The sequence below is a fragment of the Strix aluco genome, chromosome 14, assembly GCF_031877795.1.
Source record: "Strix aluco isolate bStrAlu1 chromosome 14, bStrAlu1.hap1, whole genome shotgun sequence".
NCBI classification, from domain to species: Eukaryota; Metazoa; Chordata; class Aves; order Strigiformes; family Strigidae; genus Strix; species Strix aluco.
Window position 1 is genome coordinate 5782582 of NC_133944.1, and position 25960 is coordinate 5808541.

The 25960-nt window shown below is 40.8% G+C and overlaps 2 protein-coding genes across 6 annotated transcripts; one reads left to right on the forward strand and one right to left on the reverse strand.

The window, feature by feature from the left end:
* Window positions 1-342: 342 nt before the first annotated feature.
* Window positions 343-7781, forward strand: GCSH (glycine cleavage system protein H). The gene is made up of 5 exons (XM_074839298.1): window positions 343-487; window positions 3967-4046; window positions 5302-5365; window positions 6937-7068; window positions 7652-7781. Exons 1-5 carry the CDS (start codon window positions 355-357, stop codon window positions 7747-7749), a joined length of 507 nt encoding a protein of 168 aa, XP_074695399.1. The 5' UTR covers window positions 343-354; the 3' UTR covers window positions 7750-7781.
* On the reverse strand, window positions 5374-24364 carry LOC141929593 (protein phosphatase 1 regulatory subunit 3E-like). Of its 5 annotated transcripts, none has more exons than XR_012625066.1 (3): window positions 18959-24364; window positions 14710-14832; window positions 5374-6391 (listed from the first exon to the last, which is right to left on the reverse strand). XR_012625066.1 is itself a non-coding variant. In XM_074839297.1 (1 exon), the coding sequence occupies exon 1, from the start codon at window positions 22794-22796 to the stop codon at window positions 21849-21851; it is 948 nt and encodes a 315-aa protein (XP_074695398.1). In that variant the 5' UTR covers window positions 22797-24364; the 3' UTR covers window positions 14932-21848. The 5 variants fall into 5 exon arrangements, 1 of the variants encoding a protein (XP_074695398.1); XR_012625068.1 differs by lacking the exon at window positions 5374-6391 and adding an exon at window positions 9547-12671 and having other exon boundaries at window positions 21658-24364; XR_012625067.1 differs by lacking the exon at window positions 5374-6391 and adding an exon at window positions 9547-11466.
* Window positions 24365-25960: the final 1596 nt, after the last annotated feature.

Genomic DNA, 25960 nt, shown 5'->3' on the forward strand with positions numbered 1-25960 from the left:
TAAAGCATCCCACGCACACTTCCTGTAGACTTAGCATCTGTATTTAATAAACACTGACCGCTTGTTGCACCGTTCGACCAAAAACATTCGTTTATCGCCAAGCAAGGGCCGTGGAAAGATGGCGACCCCCTCGGGCCGCCCTCCTCCCGCCGGCCCGCTCCTGCTCCCGCCTCAAGCCCGGCGGCCCAGCACGAAGCAGCGGCGCTCCCCGGCTGCCAGACGGGTCCCTCAGGGCCCGCTCCTCGCCCGCTAAGGGGACCGCCCGAGGGCCGCCCCCTCCCGCGCGCCGTCGGGGCTGCCCCTGACGACGCCCCCGCGAGGCGGGAGCTCCGCGCGGCGCCGCCCCCGGCAAAGATGGCGTGGCGAGCGCTGCGGCCGGTCGGGCCGGTGCTGGCGCCGCGCTGCCCGCGCCTCTCGCCGCCGCCGCTGCTGCCGCTGCGGGTGCCCGCGGCCCGGAGGTTGGCCACCAGCTCGCTGGTGCTGTCCGGTGAGTGGCGGCCGGAGGGCGGCGGCAGGAGGGAGGGAAGCCCGGTTCTGCGGGGAGTCGTCGCTCCCTCCCTGTCCACCGGGGGGGGGTGAAATGCGCGGAGCAGCCCCAGAGTGCGGGAAGCAGCGCTCCGCACCGAGCGTGTCGGGCGCGGCGGAGCGTGGCCGGCCGAGGGGGTGCAGCCCGGGGTCGGGTGGGTCACCGGCAGCCGCTGGTGCAGCGGTGCCCGCGTGGGGACCGGGGAAAGGCCTCGCAAGATGGCTGAAGCCTTGCAAGGGCTTGGAGCTGCGGGGGGCAATCGGTGCCGCCCCGCTTTGCCGCGCGGGTGTCACCTGCCCCTTGTCCTGACGCTCTCCTAGTGCCTTCTCCCGTGAGGAGCTGGTTCACTCCCTCAGGTGGCAGAAAACTTTTAACCTCCTCTCCACGCTGCAGTTTTTCAGCAAAGTGGCCCTGTTCCATCCTGGCCCCAGCTGCAGGCTTCACGGAGTGGGCTGAGTGTGGGCAACACGCACTCGACAGAAAAAGCAGATAGCTTTTCCTGGGATCGTCGTGCTGCAACAGCTTGTTGATAGCTCCAAGGAGCATCAGCAGCCGTACAAGAAAGGGGCAAAAATGGGTGGATGGAGGAGGCAGGCCTGCAGCAGTTAGACTGGCGTGGGCTGCCAGGGAGCCTGAGCCAGGTTTTCAGGGCCTTGGGCCTGTTCGGGGTAAAGATGTTTGGCTCTGTCTCACCAGCTCCTGTGCAGTATACAGAAGAGATGAACTTACACATCAGTGCTTGGAATGATTTTGCACTTAATGTAGTTAATTTGGAAAGTATCTGCTGCTGTTGAAGCTCTGTTTGAATAACCGTTAGTCACAGAAGTATGAAAAACACAATCTGTGGTACTCTAGCAAACAGAAAAGTTGAAAAGGTGGGAGAGGAGGAGAATATGCTATAAAAGTAATGATGGTCACTAGGAAGAGGTCATAAATTTCCTTCTAGATGAGTCTTTTAACCTAACTGTTTAACTGCCTTCTGCTGCAAGTGAAAGAAATAACATTAGTCATTATTTGCAACTTAGTGAGTCAAGATCTAAGCTTTTTTCACTATTCTAATTGCTTAATATACCCATCATTTTTCTATAGATATAACTTGAAGGATTAACATAAATTATGCTTTTATTTTAGGCAGAGAGGAAAAATTTTGTATGCCTCTTTGTGGAGGTGTGAGTTTTCCTTCACTCTTCAGGTTTATATTTATGAAATATTTAATAGAGGCAGGCTAAACTAAGTGAAGGTCTAAATTCAGAATGTGCTAGTTAAGCTGTAGCCAAAGTCATGTTCAAATGAATGAAGCTAGAGTAAATTTAGCTGCTCTTCTGAAAAGGAATGCTCACAGAAGACATTTGGTGTGCTTTGACATTTCATATTAGTGTAATTTGCTTTATTTAATGGGCTGATCACATAAGCTCAAAGTCCAAATTTTGAGATTACTTATTAACTCTTTTTAATTTGACCTTTACTTTATTTGCAGTGTTTTTTGTTGCATGGTCAGAATTTTTCATTTTTCATTTTTTTTCCTCCTACAAGAAGCTTATGTGCTCTTCTGACTGTTGAGAATATTTTGCTGCTATGTTCCAAACTGATCATGAAGTACTAGGGTTTTTTTTAACCCTGCTTTATAGACAAATCTTACAAATATTGCTATCCTAAATAAAAATATATTGGTTAGCTTATTTGATGTGTAACGTCACAAATGTTCAGCTTGGGTTTGAGATTGTGTCATTCTCTGTTCTCGTGGTTCATTGCTCATTTCTAATGAAATTCCTATGGGTTTAATGTCTTGACCTAAAATGATTTAAGACACTTCTTTTCATTGGAATGCATTTTGAAAGATCTTTGTAGGTATAAATAATGCTAGCTGAAATTCTCTGGATGTTTTTGAGTGATAATTCATGGAAAAATACTTCATATTTGTGTTTTATTTAAAACTTTTTGTGTACTGTATTTGCAGAAACATGTATTGCTCTACTGAGGCCTATAAAACTTAGGCCATCTTCAAAGACAAACCATTTTATCTGAGACTCACTTCTCTTACATGTGTTCAGACATAAATAGGAGGATCACTACAATTGAACCAGCTTAAAATATGGCTGACTGACAAGGGAGGGGTTTTAGCAGATCTACAGCGAGAACTTCTGTTTTCCTTCATGTACAAGTTTAGAAAATACATAAGGATTTGCAGAAGTGTAGTTTCTCTAGTGAGTATAAGGAGTCCAGCCTAGAGGAAGAGCCTGAGAGGAGAACTTTAAACTCAAAAGTAAGGTCCAGCTGTACTAGTCTGGCACTAATCACACAGGGAACCCTTGTTTAAGATGTTGTCTTCTCCAGTTTTTGGAACACCCGTTGCTTGATTGGATAGGTGCTACAAGTGAAAATTAAAAAGAAATTTTTTTTTTTTTTAAAAAAAAAAAAGGAAGAAAGTATCTATGGGGGAAAAAGGGAAGAAAGTATCTATGGAGAAACTACGGAAGTGAGAAAACAGACCAAGCAGGCTGAAAATGTTCAGAGTAATAAAAGTTCCTGTTAAAATGTTAGCAAGAAAAATGTTGCCTGTTTCAATTACTTCTTTTGAAGTTTCTCCATATGACTTTATAAAAAGAATTGCTTCTAATAAAAGCTAGTACAAGATGCCCTGAATCTTACAGATCTAAAATATATGTAGAATTGTAAGATTGCTGTGAAAAGATTTAACAGGGTCTTAAATATGCTTATTATAAAACTACTGTGTTCTTCTCACAGTAACAGTATTGAGAGCAAATTTGCCGAAGTAGCAGTTGCCTGTATGAACTGCCTTATTAATTTGCTCTGTCTTCATTTGCCTTAATTTTACATAGATCCGTGACAACAGTAAACAGGGAGACTCTATAGCAAATGTCGGGTGAAGGGAAAGGGATCAGCCACTTTTGCTAGCTAGGTTGCAACTTTCTTACTTCAACTGATGGCTCTATTTGAGTACTTTGAATGAGATTCTGTAAAGCTGCCAGTGTTTCTAACGAGCCATTAACACTGGTCTTCCAAGGAATAATAAAGTGGTTGTCAGAAACAAACACTAAGTATGTTTGAAAAGCCACTATGCTATCATAGAAATGCATAACTATGAGTAAAGTACATATATATGCTTTAGATTTATACTTTTGTTTGAAGTAGAACTACTCCTTTGCTCCTGTACTTTGTATCAGTCTCTAGAGGATTGCACAGGAACTAGCAATACTCTCAGCAGAACACCTTGTGAACTTCTACCGTTTCACTGGGCATGTAATGAGCAGAACAAAATGCTTCTGTAAATTGTATTTGCTGTTTAAAGTATGTTCCAAGAAAAACTAACAAAACTAACCTCGGTAAAAAAACCCCAGTTTAATTCTGCAAATGTGTTACTGTATTTAAGTGAGCAACATGTCACTTATTTCTGAAATACCAAGTTTGTTTCATTTTAGCCCGCAAATTCACAGACAAGCATGAATGGGTAACCGTTGAAAATGGCGTTGGAACAGTAGGAATCAGCAATTTTGCACAGGTATTGATTCCTTCCCCCTTACCCAAGTCTGCAATATTTATTTTTGCATACCTGCTCTTGTCCTTGTTCTTTGGACAGTTACGTTTTTTTATTGTTCTAATTGCATATGCTATACAATGAGCGTGATTTTTGGACTTGGATCTGTCACATTATTTATGAAGCAAGCGCTGCTTCAGCATTCTGACAAATTCTTAATCTTAATAACTTCAGATTGAGCCTTGGAGAGCTGAACTTGATGAGAACTTAATGAGAACTTGATGAACTTAATGGTTCAGCATAATTTAAAAACTTCTTTATTACTTCAGTTCTTGCAGGCCAGAGGAGTTCGTGGCTATGTGAAGACAGTATCGTGCACTTTTTAGGCCACATTTCCCTTGAACTTGAATATAGTGCAGTCCCTCTGGCTAAAGAACAGTTGTGAATAGAAAAGTACAACATGGCATGTATTTCCTACTCTAGGATAGGATTTCCTTTGGATTTTTTGTTTTGTTCTCATGCAAGTACTTGATTTGGAATAGTCCCAGGCAAATCCAGGATAGAGATTCACTGTATGTGAAATTTAAAATCTAATGTGAGAAGCTATCAGTGAAGTGCATTGAATTAATGTTTCTTAGGACAAGCAGCATTTCCTGTAATCTCAGTTTTCTGTAAATAACACTAATACTCTGTAAGATCCCCAGTCTTTTGTGAGATAGGGCACATTTGTTAGTGAAGAGGCAGAAGCCTATTCTCGTTGAGCCTATTCTTATGGTGATAAGGCTCCTTATTAAGTAAGGACAAACTGTATGCTAACAGCTCTGGAGCTGTCCATGTCTGGGGAAGAACCATTGTGTTTTCTTTCAAATTGCACTGGAAGTAAATCCTCTGTGCTTTGTAAAAAAGATAATTCCACCAAATAATTAGGAACTTTGTCCTTTAAAACAGTTGTTACTCTAGCTGATGTTAAGAATATCAGCAGATGTTACTTCTCATTCTGCCTGAAGAAATCTGTGTATAAACCTTGTAACTCAGCCTGAGGGTTATTAACACTGTAACAGATAAATAATAATTTGGCATTTGGGGCATGATAACAAAACATTTTTTTCAAGTTAAATGTTTAAAGAGAAAAAGTGAAAAATATACAGTCCTTAAGGAATGAGAACTAAATTTAGAGACAGCAATTACTTATATACAGTGATTCTAGAGTTACTGTATCAGACCTCTCCTATGTATAGTTTCTTTTACTTTGCTTTGATGCTTTTGTTTTTCTTTTAAGGAAGCATTAGGAGATGTTGTTTACTGTAGTCTTCCAGAAATTGGGACAAAATTGAGTCAGCATGGTAAGTTTCAGCTCTGATTTCTAATGAATTATTCCGCTCATCCCACTCTCCCTTTGCAAAGATGAATTTTATGAAGTAATCTTTATGTTCATTAATACCATTATAAATCTTCTGGATGCAAAATAAATTCAGGTATTTCTACAAGAGGTGGCTTTAATTTCAAATTCTCACTGTCAGACCATGCATGGTAGCAGAAAATACCTGCTTATTAAACTGAATACATTTATTTAGAATCAAATATTTGAAACATCTTTTTGTAATAATTTTATCTATGCTCTGTTTTAGAAATATTTATGCTTTGATTTGAACTTGCTAATGTTTAGGCTGGTTTATTTGTAATTCTGCAGTTACACATTTCATGAGTTGTATGATGTGAAACATCTAATTGATATCAAGCTCTTAATTTTTCTATGATTATACAGAATCAGTAATTTTTTGGTATCAACTGTGATCATACCTTTTTGCTTATTAGTGATGTACAGATTGTTTTGTTACATTCTTAATCATTCAGTTATGTAATTTTCCATGTTAAAGAAAAGTGAGCATTAAGAGGTAGAAAGGAAAAGCCTATTCCTGTTTTTACATGGAGAGCTGACTCACTAGTATATGAAGAAAAGATTGTCATTAGCTTCAGACACTGCAGAACAAGAATGTAGATCTACTGAGGTAAAGTAGCAGGCCTTTCTTTTGCCATCCTTCTTGTGGAATAGGTCCATATCGAACTGTTCCGGCCAAATCTATTACATCGTGTTGAATGGTGAATGTTAGACAAAAGGTCTTTCTGTTTAGGGTTTTAATTAACCAACTTGAAGTTTTATCTGAAGGAATTTTGTTTACATTTAGTTCTTCTCTTTTCTACCCCTTCTGGCCTTAGTCCAAGCTTTCCCAAAACATGTTGTTCTCTTATTCCTTGTCCTGATGCCTGTCTACTCTTCTGACAGCTCCGTGTTTCTCCAGCCTCTGTCTTGTTTGCTTGTGGCTTAGAGTTACTCTGGACTAACATTGCTTCAGGCACCATTTCCATAACTGCCTACAAAACAGGAAAAAGGAAAGAGCAGCTGGGTGATTCCAGTGTGGTGCTTCTGAATACTAACGTGTGTTTTCTAGTGAGTGCAAACGTAACACTTGATAGTGTTTCTGAAGAAAAACTGGGATTCCTGAAATTGTGGCTGTGTCTATTTTGTAACCAAATTATGTACAAAAGAAGGTTTAAATTGTAGATAAAAGGCATATTTAGGTCTCCTGAAGCAAGAGCTGGATGTGGTTCCTTCCAACCCCACATCATATCATATACTGTAGGGCATTAGCCAAACTTAAGCAACTTCCGTCCCTTCTGTAGCAGCCAGCTAGCTAGTGTTACGCAAGTTGCCCAGAATAATTCAGGAGCATAAACATCAAATTTCATACTGCTTATCATTGTCGTAAAGTGGATTACTTCAATCTCTTGACAGCTTTCCTTGCTCAAGATCAAGACACTTCTTCAATGGCTAGGTCATCACCGGAATTACTAAAAAACCTGAAGTGCTTTGTCTTTTCCTCTTAAAAGCGTTCGATCGTATTCTGTGTTTCAGATGAGTTTGGAGCTTTGGAGAGTGTGAAAGCTGCTAGTGAACTCTACTCTCCTCTCTCAGGAGAAGTGACTGAGATTAATGCTGCCCTTGCAGATAATCCAGGGCTCGTCAATAAATCTTGTTATCAAGATGGTAAGATGTCATTTTTATATTTCAATAATGAATATCACCTGGATTCTTGCTATCACAAATGGCTCTGCAATTCCTAGTTCTTCCAGTTTAATGGTGCGGAGGCTTAAATGGAATATATTGAATATAGTTCACGCCCAATAAAATTTAACATGAAAGTATTATTGTAGTCTTGTCTTTGCTGACAGCTGTGTTACAGTGTGTTCTTTTCAGACATAGACTGTGGTTGAATTTAAATCTGTTTCCCTTGATTGCACCTCTCTCTTGATCTTGTAACAGCTTGTGATACTGAGAGGTCAGGCTCTTTCACTCTTTCTAGACAGCATCTCACTATTGCCACTGTCAGAGATGACTAAATTAGACAACTGGTCTGACTCAAAAGGCCATTTCTTATGACAGGTTGTTTGTTTATTTTTTTTAAAGTATTGCAACATTATTTTGCCTGCACAAGAAATCCTGTTGATTCTGCCAGTGTTACAGGGCTTGTGTGCCTGCTGGGAGTACTTTTCTAAGGCAGTAGTAACATGAATGAAACTTTCTTGTAGGATATTAGCAACTGATTTTCTTTTTAATTTCCTAACTACAGGTTGGCTTATCAAGATGACTGTGGAAAACCCTGCTGAACTTGATGAACTGATGAATGAAGATGCCTATGAGAAATACATAAAATCCATTGAGGACTGAGCTGGAATAATGAAATAAATCCACATAAAATATTTCAGTGTAGTTTGTCATCAATCAGTGAAGTACAGAATATCCAGTTTTAGCAACCTGAAAAAGACCACTTATGATCATATATACAAGGCCATAAATAATTGCAGTGATAAAAATGTTTAACATCTGTATACCTGCGAGAGGTTTTTACTCTGTTGTCTGATTTATATAACTTCAGGATGTTATCTATAATATTTTTGGAAACAAAGCTTATTTGCTAAAATATATACTTCCCATGATTTATTTGACAATCAAATTTAGGAACAACAGCCTTAATATGGTAATTCTGTAGTAGGCACATGACTCTTCTCGTAACCTGGACTGCAGCTTTCCCTGAAATGCTTTTCTCTTGCTCCCAAGATACTGAAAAGCAGTGTCTCCCTAACCTCCTAATATTTTTACTAATTATAGTTGCAAGGATGATACCAAAAAAAGGAGAAGCCATATCAACTACCTCTTCATGATTTTTACTTCTCTACAGAATTTATTAACCCTTTGTTTTCCTTCTTCATTTTACTATATAATCAAATAGTTTTGCCTTTTGAGACAGAAGGTATGGTCCTTGTCTTCTGATTTATATACTTTGATAGTTGATTATCAAGGTCCTAGAGTGGATTGTTTAAGCTGTATTTTTTGTCTAGTAAACACTACCTATGTCACAAGTAATTAAGGAATTCTACATCTTGTGCCTAGCAATTGTGGTGATACTTGTGAGAATTGTGTGATCAGTAACAGTCTGACATATAATGTATCCATGTGTGTCTGTCTTTACGATCAAGTAGGCACACTTCTGTAATGACATCACAGGAATGAAACTAAAACTTTCACTTTGCAAACCAGTAAAGTAGCTGATTCCATTAGACTTAAGATTTAATGAATCTACAAATGTGCACTCAAAGTTGATGTGACATCTAAGGGTGAGGTTGAGTTGTACAGACCTGCGCTTTAGGAAAACAGAACAGTACAGCAGAGTTTTGATCTAAAACTTTCACAATTTTAAAATAGTGATTAGAAGCTAAGCACAAAACAGGAATGAAAACCAAGTATCTGTAAGTTGAGCTAAGAGGAAGCAGGGGAATGTTTATATCATCTTACATGAATAAGGCAAAATTCATATTCCTTTGGAAGTTCCTTTCAAAAGCACAGCCCTTCTAAAGGTTACACTGCAGGTTATACAAAAACCTTTCTAATGTATAAAAATGTAGGGCTTGCTTTTATGATCTGAAGGGATGTCAAAGTAATTGGTGGTTTTTTGAAATCCTAGGAGCTAATTTTTCCTGCACAAGTCACAGATAAAAGCCCTGCCAAGAGAGACTTGCTGTGTATTTAAGATAAAACTATCTTCTCCATAGGAGTTAAACTGCAAAGTGACTAAGAGGAAAGAGTGGGTTAGACTGTTCCACAGGAGTCCTAACTTGGCAGTGGCTGATAAACAAAAGGCTCCAGTAAATCTAGTGTAAATGCTTTAAAAATTGTCAGTGCTTATCCATTCTTCACAGTGTCATGCAGTATTTATTGTGACAACATTTAGGGCCCAGAGAGCTGGGAGCTTGATCCTGGCCTCTTGCAGACTCCCTGTGTCCACTTGAATCTTCCTCCCTGTGGGCTTTCCAAGGGAAAAGAGAAAGTTTGTTTCAAATTAACATGAGTGCACTCAAATGGAGATAGGAAGGCAGGAAAATGTTTCAATTTGATACTGTTTCTTTCACCCTATTTTCTCCAACTTTACTAGAGAGTAACAGGCCCTTCATTCATTGCCGTGTAATGTATCACCCTTGTGGATCTCCCTTTAAAGGTTAGTCCAGAGCACTGTAATGAATTTTAATACAATTTTTTCCTTAAAATGTTTATATTCTTTCCTTTTGATCAATAAAATACAAAATAGTAATTTCTGTAATCCCCTAAGGAATCTGGGAGATAGTAAAAACTGTGTATTAGCAGGTTTACAAGGTTCCACAAGTACAGCTGAACAATAACTTTCTGGACAAACCATCTGAAACAGAATTCAACCTTTCTTTCATGGTGTACAGTTAAAGAATGGATGTTCTTTTGCTTAAAGAGGAAGACCAGCAACTTTGCTATCCCCAGTTCTTTCAGGATTCTGTATGACCTTAAAGTGATTTATTACATTTCCCAATTCAACTTAAACTGGGAACAATAATACTTAGGTGTTTTTCTTGTGTGGTTTATGCTGAGAGTTCTGGTGTTCTGCAGTTGGGTTAGGCCAAATGATGTATATCAGAGCAAATATTTTTATATCTTCCTACAATCCACTCGACTACCTGAATTACGCTGCCAAAAGAATGTATTCTTCCTTGTTTGATGTATGCTACCCAAGCAGAGCTCCTGGCTTTCAAATAATCCTGTAACCTCAGCACATTCAGCAGCAGCAAGAAGCACCGTGCACCGGCTGGAGCCAGGCTCTGCAAAAGCACAAATGCAAAACTTGCCAACGTGAATCTGTAATGAATGCATTTCATCAGAATAGAAAGATGGAGTGAATGTGTATTAGCTTTGCTCTGTGACACAATTTTAAATACTTTTGTATAAATTGTAGGGAAAAACATCAAACTTGTTCACCAGTGTGTACTTCTACAGAAAATTAATGAAGGAGATGATTTTTTACAAAAATAACCACTTCATCTGTGACCTCTTAAGTCCTGATTCTGAGCTTAAGAACTTAACACTCATAATTACTGGATATTATAATTACTGCACTCAGCAGAGAGACTGGCTTTATGGCAAATTACAATTTCCATACTTCTCCCACAACCAATAATTATGTCTCTCTATCTCCTAGGGGTTAATTATATCATCACCTTTCTTCTTGCCAACACTTCCTTTCTGTTCCACAAGTACCAACCCCTTTATCTCTTAAATTATTTAACTGAATGATATAAGCTAAACTTGAAACTAATTTTTCAATTAATATTTAGTTTTATAAGATTTTTACCAACATCAGTCCTGAAAAGATTGCATACCTAAAATTTTGTCTGTTTTTCAAGTAATGAAGTGCTGCCTCTCCCCGTGAATCTTGACCCATCGTGTATATAAATACAAATCATGTAATTGTTACTTCTCATCAGAGGGGAAAAAAAAAAAATCAATGGTATAAAACTAAAAGAACAAAAATACATAACAATCACACTTGGTGGTGTTTTGATGAGCATAAAATAAGGGTAATTATCAACTTCAGTCATTAAATTAGCAGTAAAACAATTGCTCTGATGATTAGAAGTGCAGCAGATCTCAGTTTCTACTGCTCCTCCTAACTGGTGTCTCCAGACAGTTGATGTCCTGTGGATAAGGATCCTCTTTCTTCATAGTGATAGACTGGGAATTTTCAATTTTCCTGTAGTAATGGGTCCCGCCACAGAGTTTTAATACGACAAACTGACACATAAAGGACATAACATCTATCTTCACGTCAGCCTAGTCATGTGAATAAACAGAACTGCACCAATCAATCAAGAATGACCCTCAGCTCCTCAACTGAGCATGTGAGACTTTTCTGTTGTGTTGGGTGACATCACACGGCAAGAGGCAAAGGAAATTGCACCACCTCCACTGCATATTTTGGAGAAGAGAAAGAAAACCTAAGAATTGTGCATAATTAATTAATAACACGAGTTCACCAGCGGGTGGAATGCTCCAGGTCGTCAAATGGTGACATGCTGATTTAAACAACTGCAAATTAAAAAAAAAAATTGCATAATTTCACCACACGGTGGCACTCAAAACGCTAAGGATGGTAACACGGGAGCAAGGTCAGGAAGTGCGGTCAGACTGGTTTTCTGGCTCAGCTGCTCAGTCGCTAAAAGGTACTGCAGTGACATCCCTGCCTCAGCGGCAGTTACTTTCCTAGGTCAACTCCAAGATCAGAAGAAATATTAAGCACACCTTGCTTCACTGAAAAAGTTTAAAAAACGAGCCTCACAGCACTACATGCAACAAAGAAATTAACCTGGTTTTACTGTACCCATCAATTTACCATCTTTCTCCTCCCCCAGACTCCTCACCCTCCTTCTTGCAACACACCTAAAATTCGGCCTGGTGGGGAAGGGGTGTGCATGGACAGTCTAAAATTTTACCAAGTTCCAAACATGATGCCAGCCATTAAGTTAATAGGAGCTTTTCAATAACAGAGCAGATGGACTGGGAGCTTTGGGAAAAACGTTCTTCGCAGGTGAAACTGCTTTTACATTAATGAAGTTGCATCAGTCTTAGACTGCAGAAGTCATCTACATGACACAGCTCCATCTCCCTGGACAAATGTGTTTTAATGTGGTAAAATGTGACTGGACTGATGGAAAACTGAACATCCTGTGGCAAGCCCCTTCCAGGGAATATGACCTCATGGATGTAAAACAGTATTAAAAGACTCCTGAGCAATGTCCATCAGTGTAAATTACCAGCAAGATATGCTGCAGATGACAGACAAAATTTGAGAGCAACTTAGGAACATCCTCAATGTAATTCTCTCCACTTTCTTGACACTATTTGAGACACAGTCTTAGAGGAAGAGTCCTTGGCAGGAGAATTTAGTCTGTGGCACTGGATTGGTTAGAGTTTGCCTCACAATATTGATATCCCTCTCCTCCTGACAAAGCATAAGTCAGTCACTTCAGACCTGATCTATTTTAATGCAGTACAAGTATCCTACATCCTCTGCTATTAGGCTGTTTTATTTGTTATTTGTTTATGGTGTTTAATTATTTATGCTGTTGAATGCATTTTGCTTAGAGATGTATTTTAATGGAGGTACAGCACTTGTATCTTTCTCTAACCACAAAAATCAATCCACAAGATAGGAGGATGAGTCCACACTTCTTAGGACTCAAAGAGTACTTGGTTTTCAGCCATCACCCCTCTCCCTTCTTCACTGCATGGGTCTGGATCAAAAGAAAATGACTGAGAATTAAGCATTCTTGGCAACTCCCACCTGTTCTGACAACCCCTCACTTGTGCCACAACTGGTAAGGCAAAGCCAGTGATAAAACTGGTATAATATCACCACTGCACAACTCTTTTTGCTGCAATGTATCATCCTCATTTACAACCGAAACATTTTTGCAGCTTCCTATTAGACTAAGGGGCATTTCTTACATCAGGTTGGCCTGGCCTGGTAAATGTGTTAGAAAACAAAGAAGACAATTCAGCTGTTCAAAACCCATATGAAATTTTTGTCTACTTCCCATATCATCCATAGGTTTTTTTAAAGAGTAACTGAAGGACAACACGGTCCTTTAATGCATGTCCCTGCTTCTATGTGATCTAAAGTAGTAATTCTAACAGGGAGTCTTAACAGTCTTGCAAAGGGCCACTCTCCCTCCTCTTTGGCCTCTCCCTTCTCTCTGTAGCTGATCCTCCTTGCTCTTGCCACCTCTGCTGGTCACAGGGGCTCCCCCATTTGACAGATTCATGGCATTCAAGTGCATCCCCTGAGCCAAGTCAACTCATCAGTCAGCCCAAAAATTGTTGGTGGATTCCACAAAGCACCCAGAGAGGGACATTAAGAAATAGGGATAGTTATTATTAGTAGTACTATTATATGAATACTTCATACTCTTTAACACTTGTTATTAATAAGACTCTATCTACTGTATGTAATTCTAATTAAGTCAGATGAATTACCATAGTCATATTCTGTCCCATGTAAGAGTGGGAAAAAAGAAAAAAAGAAAGAAAAATTAATCCAAGACTGAAGAACAATGTAAAACTATTCTTTTTTCCTTTTTTTTTTTTCATTTTAGAGCATCATGACTTCATTATAATTTTCACCCAGAACTGTAATCTCATTACTTCAGGATCTCTCAAGCATAACAGCAGTTTTAAATTCAAAGCATATTCTTATGAAAAAGAAAAGGGAAATTATACTCTATTACTCTAATTGTTGCAGCCTAATATTTATATAATGGCACCTTAAGAAAACAGTTCTGGATTCTGTAATTTATGTGAGCTAAGAGTTCATTTTTACTTGAACAAAAAGATTAGATAGATGTCAAATCAGAAAACATTCCCTCTGGAAAAAACCTGAAATCTGAGGCTACATTTTAATTATTTTGTCCTTCCAAAGAAACACATAAAAATACTACTATTAATTATTAGTAATAATGAGACAGCTAAACAGATGTTTCTGAAAGAGTATAGAAAAATTAGTTCTACTAATTACATGAGAACAAACATAACAATTTTTCTCCCTACAGCCATATGGTTTTTATCTATATTATAATGAAGGCTTAAAAAGCGCTGGTTAAAGAAAAGATGAAAACTGTTGTTGGCATTGTAAGGCAAGATGCTGTCTACAGTGAAAGACTGTGAAAACTAGCACATTATAACAATTCAAGAAACAAATATTCTGAACTCAGCAATGAACAGAGAAAGAATATTTGAAAGAGTCCTCCTGATTCATTTAGCTAATACCTAGCCTCAATTCTGCATCACCACTGGAGGAAAAGGCATGTACTTGACTACAGTTACTGCTGAACATACAAGGGGCTTAGAAACCTTCTTCCTAGTCCTTCAGCACTGAAAAATATAAACTGTTATTTTTTTAAAAATAAAAATCACTGTTTTTTCACATCTCTCAGTATCTTCCCTCTATGAAAGCCACTCCCTCCTCTCCTGAAAGACTGGCAATTTCTGTACTTTCTAGCTGCCAAAAGCCTGCGATAGGTGCTAAATGTTGAATTGCACTTGAGAACATTTCAACTGTCACTAGTGACCTTAACGGGAAGAAGCCACAAACAGCTGAAGTACAGGCATCCTTTCTGAACTACAGACTGCTAAACTACCCCTGAAACAGTGTTAACGATCCAAGACTAAAGACAGCTACATCCCTTTACACCCACCAATAATCTCATCCTAACTTCTTGACAGACAGTTACACTTCAGAAGACAAGATCACCAACATAATTCAGTATACTGCACCTTCCATAGAGAACACTCTTAAGGGAGACTGCCTGAAGACAAGCTGGCTGGAAAATCTGGCCCAAATATTAGGTATTTGTCTTCAGATGTGCAGGTACATCACAACATGTCTTCATACACGCACTACGGATGAATCAGAACACAGTTGTTTCAGAACCTCAACAAAAAAGAGCTCATGGTTTATCAGTTAAAAAAAAAAAAAAGATTTATATTCACCACATGTTCACAATTTGTATCATTAATCTTTAATGACAGCTAGAAGCTACAGGTTTATAAATATATATATTTTTCATAATTGTGACAACCAGTGACTAGATGCAGTTTTGGTGGAAAATTGTCTGAAATACTGTAAGGCTAGGCAAGGTACAAGGCATTATTAGAAAACGTTGAACTTTTGGTGATATTACATTACTTTTACAAACATTAGAAACAAACATTACCTGGTGAAATATAAACATTGCAGAAGAAACTACAACCAAAAGTAATTTACTAGTTAAGTACATAGCTAAGAAACGAGTTAGTTTGGTTTTTTTTTAAACAAAGCCAAGGTAAACCAAAAACAGTAATAAAAACTTGCATGTTAAAGAGCACTGTCTTCAACAGACAGCATCTCCATTACAGAGAGAAATAACCTGTGTAACACTATAAGGGACGAGTTAGGTTTGTTTAAACCATTCCAAGAACAGTAATTTCTGCCACAGCAGTCAATTTCCCTGCATTACAACATGGATTCACGTCCAGATGTCGGCAGGTTTTGCAGCCAGGTAGAGGTCATTTTCTATCAAAGTTAAAAGGCATGAACTTCACGTCAGGGTGCACCTCCATCAAGCCAGTTAGAGGACACACACGAATGTTTGTTACACCACAGTTTAAAAACTCAACTTAGGAGTAATCCCAACCAATTTTAGTTTTGATCAGCTTTAAAAACAGATCTATTAGCTCTCTGAGTTTAAAAGTATAATAATACAATTTGGCTTGTTTTTAAGATACATAAATACAAAAATTTTAAAACTCACAACAGTAACACAACTCTTTGCCCTAGAAGATAATAAAGAGTAAAGTATAATGCGTGAGACTTCATTACACAGTTTTATTAAATATTGTCTTGTTACTGTTATTCAAAGGAGTATGATTATGATTTAGTGAAGTCAGATTGGACAAAAAAGAGCCTAAAGATATAACACTGCTTAAGACATACAGTTTCCTTAATGACACTTTTAACAGAATATTCTATACACAACATACCAATACCTCAACTATACCAATCAACTTAATTGCTAAAAAAAATACAGGTGCACCATAATATTGCATAGAAGGAAATCCCTGGTATTAATACACTTGCACCGGACTAGGACTTTCTCCCTGCCTTACTAAAACAAAGCACATATGTTTTTAAAAAAAAGCACATCTCACATTTGATATTTTTCTTCACTATATTCTTTGGAATAGCTTGTGTATGTGTTATTTCAAGCACATTTTTATTCTACATTCTATTGTTTAATATTAAGAAACTAAAATTAAAAGGAAAAGAGTTTTTCTGCCTTCACCCACAAAATATATGTAATTATCTTCCCATGTTGCATAAAAATAAAACCAGACCTTTCTCAACAACAGAAAGCTCAAACAAAAGCCAGGATAGCTGAATGAAGAGGATATTCATACAACATGGGGAAATCCAGGGTCAAAAATCCTCTCTGTAAAATGTTAAAAGTTGTACTTATAAGTTGAACAAAGAGAGTCCAACCAATAGCCAAAGGTTTTATAGCTCAGTACTCACTTTGACCATGGAAGACCTACATTCAAGACCATACACATTGACTGAAGGAAGTACTCTTACTGCTTAACTATTTTTGGGCAATTCTGTCTCATAAGCTGAGCCTGAGAAAACCTTCCTATTGAAACAGGTATGTTTCCCTGAACATGGTTCATTCTGAAAAATGTCACCATTTAAAAAAAAAAAAAATTTAAAAAAAAAAAAAAATCAATCAGCTCTACATAAGGCTAGGGTTTTTTATTTCACAGCAAAATTGACTCTATTTACTTCCTATCTTAAACTATTTATGTTTTAAAAACCTTAATTTTAGTGCTCAAAAATACTTTCATTTCAGTAAGTAATCCTTTCATATATTCAGAACACGTACACATAAAGCGCATACAGGAAACAGAATTACTCATGATTTGCCAAAAAGCCATGCAGTATAAATGGAAGGTAAAAGTAATTTTCTTCAGATATTCCTTACAGTGAGCACTCTAATTTCATGATACAAACTGTACAGACAGATTAAATCCATTCAAAAGTTTTAACGATATGCATTAGGCAGCATCAGATAAATAACAGTAAAAGCTGAAAAGACCATGTCTCCACAAATAGATTTAATAAAAAACTAGAACTTCCGGTTTCAGATAGAATATATATTTAGAATATCTGTGTAAGAGGTGAATATATACAATAAATATATTTTGTTATATTAACTACAGTCACAGTTTGTTTTGGGTTTTTTTTTTTTGGTTTTTTTTTTTTTTTTTAAACTTAACCACATAATTGTAGAGGTGTACCAGGAAGACATACTTCTGACTAATTTCTTTCACTGTAATATGGGAAAATACCAAATTCTTCTGGCTGCTACAGATACAGGCTTTCTGGCACAGCTGAAAATGTATCAGGAATTAGAATTGACTATTATATTTTTAGTATAAATTTCATTTTAATGACAAAGCCATTATTGGACTTTTGGTGAGAGAGCTAAGGAACACATGAGATTTCTTCCTAGGAAATGTTGAAAGGCACATGAAAATTTCAATATATATTTAATAATATGTTGAAAAGCAGATTCTGAGTATTTCTGTAGGTTACTTTATAATAGAATTAGCAGATGTTTGCCTGTTGGCGCTATGCAAAAACGTTTCATGTATCTGTAAAGAGATCATGCTTATGCATGAACAGACATTTGTTCATTCAAGTGATACATTTTCCCCTCACATATGCTGAAACAACAAAGAGTGTGCACTTATTCCGTTGTTTACTGAGATATCAAGGCACACACATTCACATCAAAAAGTTACTTGCAAATGGTAAAGGAGAAAAAAAAATTAATTTACCTGAAATTATGTACATTTATTGAAAATGAGTAGGACAGTTTCACTTACTGATTTTATGTTAATAAATAGTAATACGTTTAGCTAGCTGAAATTCCATTTACAGTCACTTAGTTCTGATTCCTTTTAGGATTTCTAATAATTAGGGTAGATTTCTAAAATGTTGCCATGAAAGGCATAGAATCACATGCAAAAAAATCTACCAGTTTAAGTGTGAAGCGGCAAACATCAATGTATATCAGACGTACAGTACAATTTGACTCACTGTATAAAGTATCATTATATTGCACGTAAAATAACATGGCACATTTCATAAAGCTACAACTTTGCACAATAAATGACAGACATGTTTTTACCTCTGCAGAGACATAATTCCCCTAATAGTGAAATACACAACCTAAGGATTATTGCCTTGCCTAAACCATTCTAGTATCACTTGGAAAGGAAGGTGGCATGGGCTCTATTCATGCAAATAAAAATACAAAGAGCTGACATCTTTTCCAGAAAAAGGTTGGCTTGAAATTTTTCAAATATTCTACTGTGCCTGTGACAGTTCATTTTGTGGAACTATATTCTTTAGAAATGTGATTTTTAAAAAGTTGGTTTGCTCCTGCTCCCATTAAAATAACTGCTGTCCTGCCAACTTGAAAATACAGGTTTTTCTGCTCAAAGTCATCATTTATGTAAATATTATGTAATTATTATCTGGAATTTTTGTTTCATCTCCATTTAGCACAATGCTTCTAGCAAGCCACACATAGCATCAGTTTGAAATCTAAAGGACTGGAAACTGTACATGAATGCTGCCAGTGGAAAAAGTACTCACAGTCATTGCAACTGAACAGGCGTTTGGAAATGTGAATAAATCTTCCTTGGAAATAAATTAATGTGATAGAAGTGAAAATGTGTAATCCAAGTAGTGCAGCTTCGGCATATACCACTGATAAATTTCTATTAAAACACCTCAAACTTCTTTCACAGACTTCATCAATAGCATTCTCTAGTCAAAGCTGACTGGGCACAACCTCACCTTTCCAGACTTTGAAAAGTAGCTGTTTATAAATGCTATAAAAAGAAGACCATGTCTTTTGCTGGACTTGCATATATATCATCAATGATCTGTGATCAAGTTCAATCCCATAAAGTTACTCACAAAAATCAGTCTTGAGGACAGGCTTCACTGCTTGAAATCTCAGGAGACTCTGTTTTGCAAAACATTCTTCCGGTATGCTGCATCCTTAATATTCAGATTTGCATTTGACAAAGAGGGCCAGAAATAAAAGAGCAATAATATCTGAACAGTATTATAAAGCCATAGCCTAATTCTGCCTACAAAATTCCATCCGAGAGCAACAGTAATTCTACCTAAATCATGATAAAAAAAGGTAATAAAACATTTTTTCCAGTGTAGCTGATGCATGTACATCCATTTAGGTATTCCAAATTTAAAGAGTTTAAGCCACAGTTGCTGTAAGGAGATTTTTAAATGATTAGAGACCTGCAGATGCTGCATAAATGAAACAACAACGAAGACTGCCATTGACTGGAAAATAATTTTGAGGCTCTAGAATTAGAGCTAGTCACTGTTAAAAATGGTTTTAGTACTGTTTGTGTTTCTAAAGCCATTAAAACAGTAAACAGGAAATCTTGTTAAATCCTTATGAGCAAAGTTGCAGCATCAGTTAATCTCAAATGCATAGAAACTATGTTTTTCTCAAAGCTTTTTCATCAATCCACAGAACAGTTGTTGGTTCATTATTTGGGAAAAAAAGACCAAGCAAAAAATGTTTTGGAAAGTTCTAACACATAAATAAAAAGATGCTTGGCTGTATTTCCACCAGATTTCAAAGTGCTTTCAAATGGAGAGAAGTCTTTTTCCTTCTTTCCAGTATTAAGGCTCTTCCAAAAAAAAAAAAAGTTAAACTAAAAGACACTTGGGGGTTTCTTTATCAAATACACCACTTAAAATGTTCATGATTAAAGCATATTAATAGCCTAGTTCTGCAATTCTAGCTTTATAAATGTGTACTAGCAATATGCAGGATTACTTTATTAAAAGATCAGGGCCTTAATATTCTAAAATGCAAAATACTCAGTAGATGTTGACAGTACACTTATTTTATATTTTGTTTTGTTTCTATTAAAAATATGGAGATTAGAAAACTGACTGGGAAATTAAAACCAAGTTACCAGTACTACAGAAAGTAGTCTTGATATTATTTCTATTAAATCAGAAACAATGATCTAGAGAAATTAAATTAAATACTCTTTTCCTATCAAGTTTCCAGACCTGTTTTTTCCCCCCAGAATGTATAAGTTTAATTATTCTGACTGAACCAGACCCTCAGGGGACAAAAGTGCTCCCAATTCCCACCGAAGCCAAAAGGTTCTGTGAGACCTCAACATTACTCAAGCCATTTGGGACACCTGACCCTTTCGAGGAACACAAAAATGCAGTTAAAAATCACATTTCATTCCTAAACAATCTACAGAAGACTCAAAATGTTAAAGGCCTGCTCTTACAGCCCTTCACAATCAGAAGATCACACTGACACCGGCTTTACCACTCTCAGAAGTCGCATTTGCGGGAGAGGTCCCTCTCCTGCAAACACTACACACCTGAATCCTGGAAAACTAGCACCCAGATTTGGCACCAGCACAACCTGTATTCAGTTGAAGTCCTGAAAATGCAAGTTTAAAAAGGAAAATACTGTGTTTATTGCTAACATAATTGAAAACATACCTTTGAAGGCAGAAGTCAGCATGCTCTGTAAATTTTATGTATCTATTTTTATATGGCAAGATATGACTTTCTTCAATTTGTCTGACTAAATTTTGCCAGTTCTGTGAAATCTGTCACTTACTTAAATTATTACGAAAAATTTGGAGCATTCTGTTTTTCAGAAAGCAGGCTCCTGCACCTCAGCATAAGAAATTAAACTATTAACAGGAATAAAAATGGAAGTGTGGCTTGGGACGCAGGCTAAAATTATGGATTCAAGTCTTGCCATTCTTACTTCCTTTGGTGCAATTCCACGACTTTCATGCTGACCTGAACACAAGCAGCTTTATGGGACCAACCCTACTGAAACGAACATCAGATCCTGACAAACCTTTACAACAACATACCGGTTGATTTTTAAAACAAAACACTTGCTTTTCAAAATCCCTCGGTGGGTTGCATTTCATTAGTATGTGACGTTATTTTTCTTTCCTAAATATGTTTAAACACATGAAACGGGGTTCAAAATTAAAAAAAAAAAATATATCTATCTTTGCTCTGAATGGATTAATCATTTTTACAGCATGATGAAACGCAGCTACACCGGGGGGCATCTGCATCTCGTCTTTTTGGGTTCCAAACCGTAGCCTGTCCCTTAACCTCGCCCTGTCAGGCCCTTAACCCGGCAGGGCAGTTAACACGAGTGGGTCAGCGGGGCTCTGAACACGGCTCCAGCACCTCGCCGCAGCCGGGCTTTGCTTAAGCAGGATTAGGCAAGTCGGACGGCTGGACGGGTGCCGTGTGACATCGCCCCCCGTGCCCCCAGGGCCTGGCCCTGCGGAGGTGACAGCAATTGATCCTGACCTCCGGCACCCGCGAGCGTCTGCCCGCACCTGCGGATCCTGGTCCTGACCAGTAAATTCCGCAAATACCCCGCGGCCCCTCGCCCCGGAGCGGGGCTGGGCGGCTGCTTTGGTGGTAGCCACAGTGCAACCGGGCGGCTGAGGCGGCCGCACGCCGGGCCCCGCTGCCGACACCCCCGGGACAGCCTGGAAGGTTTCCCCCCTCGGCATCGCCAGTGAAATAGAAACTATCAATTACCCATCTGTAAACAGAATTCAGAAAAATACCTTCCGGCTGGGAGCGAGGCCTGCGCTGGGCGGCCGGAGGGTGCCGCGCCCTCCCGGGAGGGGGCCCCGCCGGGCCGCGGCTCTCCGTGGGGGCAGGACCGGCCCGCCCGGGCTCCGCGCTCCCTCCGCGGGGGCAGGACCGGCCCTCCCGGGCTCCGCGCTGAGGCGGCCGCCCCCGCCCCCGCCGCGCCTCAGATGAAGTGGACCCAGGCGGTGCTGTCGGGGTCCTGCGGGGGCCCGGTGGCGGGCGGGACGCGCTGCCGGCCCCGCAGCCGGTAGTTCGCGCCCTGGTTGTTGTCCCAGTACTCGGCGCCGGCGACGCGGTAGCGGACGGCGAACTCCAGCGTGGCCTCGGCGGCGGCGGCGCCCAGGGGCAGGAAGAAGGCGAAGCGGTCGGTGAGGCCGTCCGCCGGCCCGGCCGGCTGGTAGGCGGCGGGCACCTCGGCGCAGCTGGCCCAGGCGTTGAGCGTGTAGCGCACCGACACGGCCTTCTCGTAGGCCAGGTTGAGGACGCGCACGGCGCCGCGCAGCCCCGCCGGCTCGGCCCGCACCCACTCCAGCCTCACCTTGTGCTGCCGCACCCGCTCCGCGAAGCCGGGGCTGGCGCCGGGCTGCGGCGGGAAGAGCGGCTCCAGCAGCGGCGGCGGCGGCCCGAACAGCACCGGCTCCAGGTCGCCCAGCGCCGGCGGCTTCCTGGTCTTGAAGAGGTCGGCGGGGCGCGGCGGCGCCGGCAGCGGGACCTGCGGCAGGTCGGCCTCGCAGAAGTGGCGCACGGAGGTGAGCTCCAGGCCGAGGGAGTCGGCGAACCGCACCGTCTTGCGGCGGGACGGGCTCTGCTGCAGCGCCGGGCGCAGGCTGCGGTCGCCGGGCGTGGGCAGCGACTTGGCGCGGCGGCGCTGCGTGGGGCTGGGGGGCACGGCGGGCAGGGAGGGCTCCCGGCCGCGGGGCGGCGGCTTCTCGCCCGCCGCTTCCCGCACCACGGCGGGGGGCGGCGCGGCGTCGCCGTCGGGGCTGCAGCCGCCCTTACACTGCTCGGCCAGGCTGCCATAGAGGCAGGCGCTGCAGCTGAAGTTGCGCGGCAGGTAGAGCCGGGGCGGCGGCGTGGGCACCGAGGTGTGCAGCGAGCCCGCCTTATCCATGGAGGAGGGCGGGGGGCGGCCCGGTGGGAGCGGCGGCTAGCGCACGGCCCGGGGCCCGCCGCCCTCCCGGCCGGGCCCGGGGCTCCTCCTCTCGGGGCCGCGGCGAGGATGGCGAGCACGGTCTAGCGCCCGGGCGGCGGGCTCTGCCTCTTGCCTAGACCCGGGGGCAGCGGGATCACCTCGGCGTGGTCCCCGTCGCGGCCGGCCCCGCGGGGTGCCGGCGGGTGCATGGGACCGCGCCGCTCTGGCTGCTGCTGCCGCCGCGCCGGGGTCAGGCGGCGAAATACGCCCCGAGTCATCCTTCCTCCCCCATGGCTGCGCGCTCCCCACACCCGCCCCTCTGCCCGCCTCGGTGCCTCCTCGCCACCTTCCCTTCCCTAATTGCAACCCCCGGCTGCCGGCCCCCCCTCGCCCGGCGGCTCCCCTTTCCCGCTCTCCCCAGTGCCGCGGCTACGCCGTCCCTCTCCTCCTCCTCCGCCTCCTCCTCCTCCTCCTCGCTGTGTTCTGGGTCTTTCCTCGAGGATCTCATCCAAAAAGAGGAGGCGGGAGGGATTCCCCGGTGGAAGCATTAAAATTCATAGCGGCGCGCTCCCTCACCCGATCCGTTACAGAAATAGCTGCTGCAGGGAGAAGGAAAGCCGGGCTCGCGGAGATTAAACGGGCCGATAAGAAACAGCTGGCTCGCAGGATGGATCTCGCAGTGTACATTTAAAGGAAGAAATCCAGCTAATCTGCTGTAATGCCTTTACAGTACATCTGCTGAATAAAATACACCTGCCGCAGCCCTGCTACAGAGTTCCATCTGTAGTAAAAGCAGCTCCACTCTAAACACGGAGGGCTGATTATGAAACATAAACCGCGTTTGTTCTTTTTGGAAGAGTATTTGATAATTGCCGAGCAACATTCAAATGAATGATAGTTTAATGAAAAGCAGGCTCTGGTGCAGCCAGTTCAAGGAGCTAAACCACTATTTTAGCAAGCCACTTCATTCCAGACTTTTCATAATCTGGTACTCATTTTTAATTAGTAAATTGCATTAAAAACAGTGACCTTGCCGTCCTGCCGGAGACTGAGCCTCAACTGTGTTGACATGTGATTCTGATTTAGCTTTTGAGCAGAAGCTTTTACACGTTCATTTTATCTGCAGCACTCGGTGTTCATTTGAAAGTCTAGGCAGTGGAAATGCGGTTGATGAGATTAAGAATGGGACAAGTAAACCCGGTAAGGACCAAGAGTTAAAGAAAAAAAAAAAAAAAAAGTACCACCAGAATACGGGGAAAAGCTCCCCACTGTCTCATATTAGAACTATCAGCTTTAATTCCTTCATTAATAAGTATGAAAATAATTCCTAGGTTATTGCGGTTGGGTTCCAAATCTTTTTAATGACAGATGGTTCATAAGTAGGGAATGAAAAATTATGCCCAGCAGTGTTAAATTTGGCACCATTATGCTTCCCAGTGATTTGTCATGTCATTGCCTTGCATTCACAGGATGATCATAGGTTTTGAAAAACCAAACAGTAATAACATAGCGGATTACATCTGAATTCATTAGCCCAGGATCTTAAAATTGTCTCACTTGTCCTTTAATGCACACTACAGGAAGGATTCATTAGGCCTCTTTCCCATGCCTCCCTCCCAAAAATTAGTATTTCAGGAGAAAATATGAACTCATGTTTGGTTTTCATCTATTCATACTAATTTGGGGGAGAGGAAGAACAGACCCAAAGAATTGTTCAAACAGGCTTTAAGGTTACATCCTTTTAAATTATTGTTTTTTAGTAATTTCTAACTGTTGTAATTAAAATTTTCTAAGGAATTAACACTTGGTTTTACTGACGTTAATTTCACTTTAAAACCAGCAAACGGTAACAACTTTATTTTTTACATTAATATGCAAAGTTGCCATTTTTAAACTATTGTGAAACTATCAGAACTAATAAATTGGCTTAAACGTGATTACACATTCAGTGAGTTTTGGGTATGTCTTTGTGGTATACACAGGGAACACAACTGGAGTAATTTAGCTTCTGCTGTACTTTACACAATCGGGGTGTCTTAGTAGAGGTCGACTTCCCCTCTTCTGGTAATTCTAGTTGCCTAACTTCTTCTTCACGTAAACTTGTGTAATAATCTTGCTTTTTGGCTTTTTCAGGCCTCCTCTTTTCTCCCACAACCTTGCTAATATTTCACAGAAGAAAAAACCCAACTCCTTTCTTCACTGGTGATTGTAGGTGATGTAGTTCATGTAACCGAGTTGAAAATACAGATTCTCCAAAGTTAGTAAACCAAAGACTGGCACAAAAAAATGAGAAAATCCTGTAATAAGAAATCAGAAAAACCCCAACATGCTAAGCTTTAGGCTAGCTGGTCAAGGCAACATGAGATGCAGAGGGACACCCATATAAACTGACTGACATGATGAGAACACAGTTCAGAAATTTCAGTTGAGTTCAGGTCTTGCCATCATCAGGTAAAACCTGATGGTTCTTCAGCCTTGCAAGAGAATGCCTGGGTGTGTGGATAGTGGAGAAAAGGGTAGAAAGAGATTATATAAATGCAGGCCCACTCTAAATAATTTCACAGGCGATCCTTGTGGAGTAGAGTGGAAGAAAGCCATTTACAGGTTTTAAAAAATCAGAATTAAATGGTACTTAAATCATCAAAACATCAAGTCACCAGCTAATCCTAGAGGTGTTCACCTTTTCACCTGCCCCCCCTGCACACATGGCGGCACCTCAGCCTTGTCTCTGTTGAGCACTGTCACCTTGTAAACTCCACCAGAATCCATAACAAAGTTATTTCTCGCTTTTTTCTCTCAATCTGAACGTTCCCAACGTGTCTCGCCGAATCTACCGTGGGAGGCGTGCTGCTGCTTTCTTTTTACTCTGTCTCCCTTGCCAAGGGTGAAGCTGTGGGAACTCTTACCCGCATCTTTCATTTCTGAGGGTGTCCTTATTACTAGGCTGGTCTTCCTCATCTGAGGAATTTAAAACAGACATGGTAAATGAAAGTTTCGAGCACTAAAATTTAACATACACACAGACATTCCCTCAAATAGCCCGCAGCCTTGTGCATTCTTCTGTAATGTGGAAACAGTGGTACCAGTTCAAAATGGGAATCATCAGACGCCATTTGTAAAAGGAAGTTTTTTCGGTTTTGCCT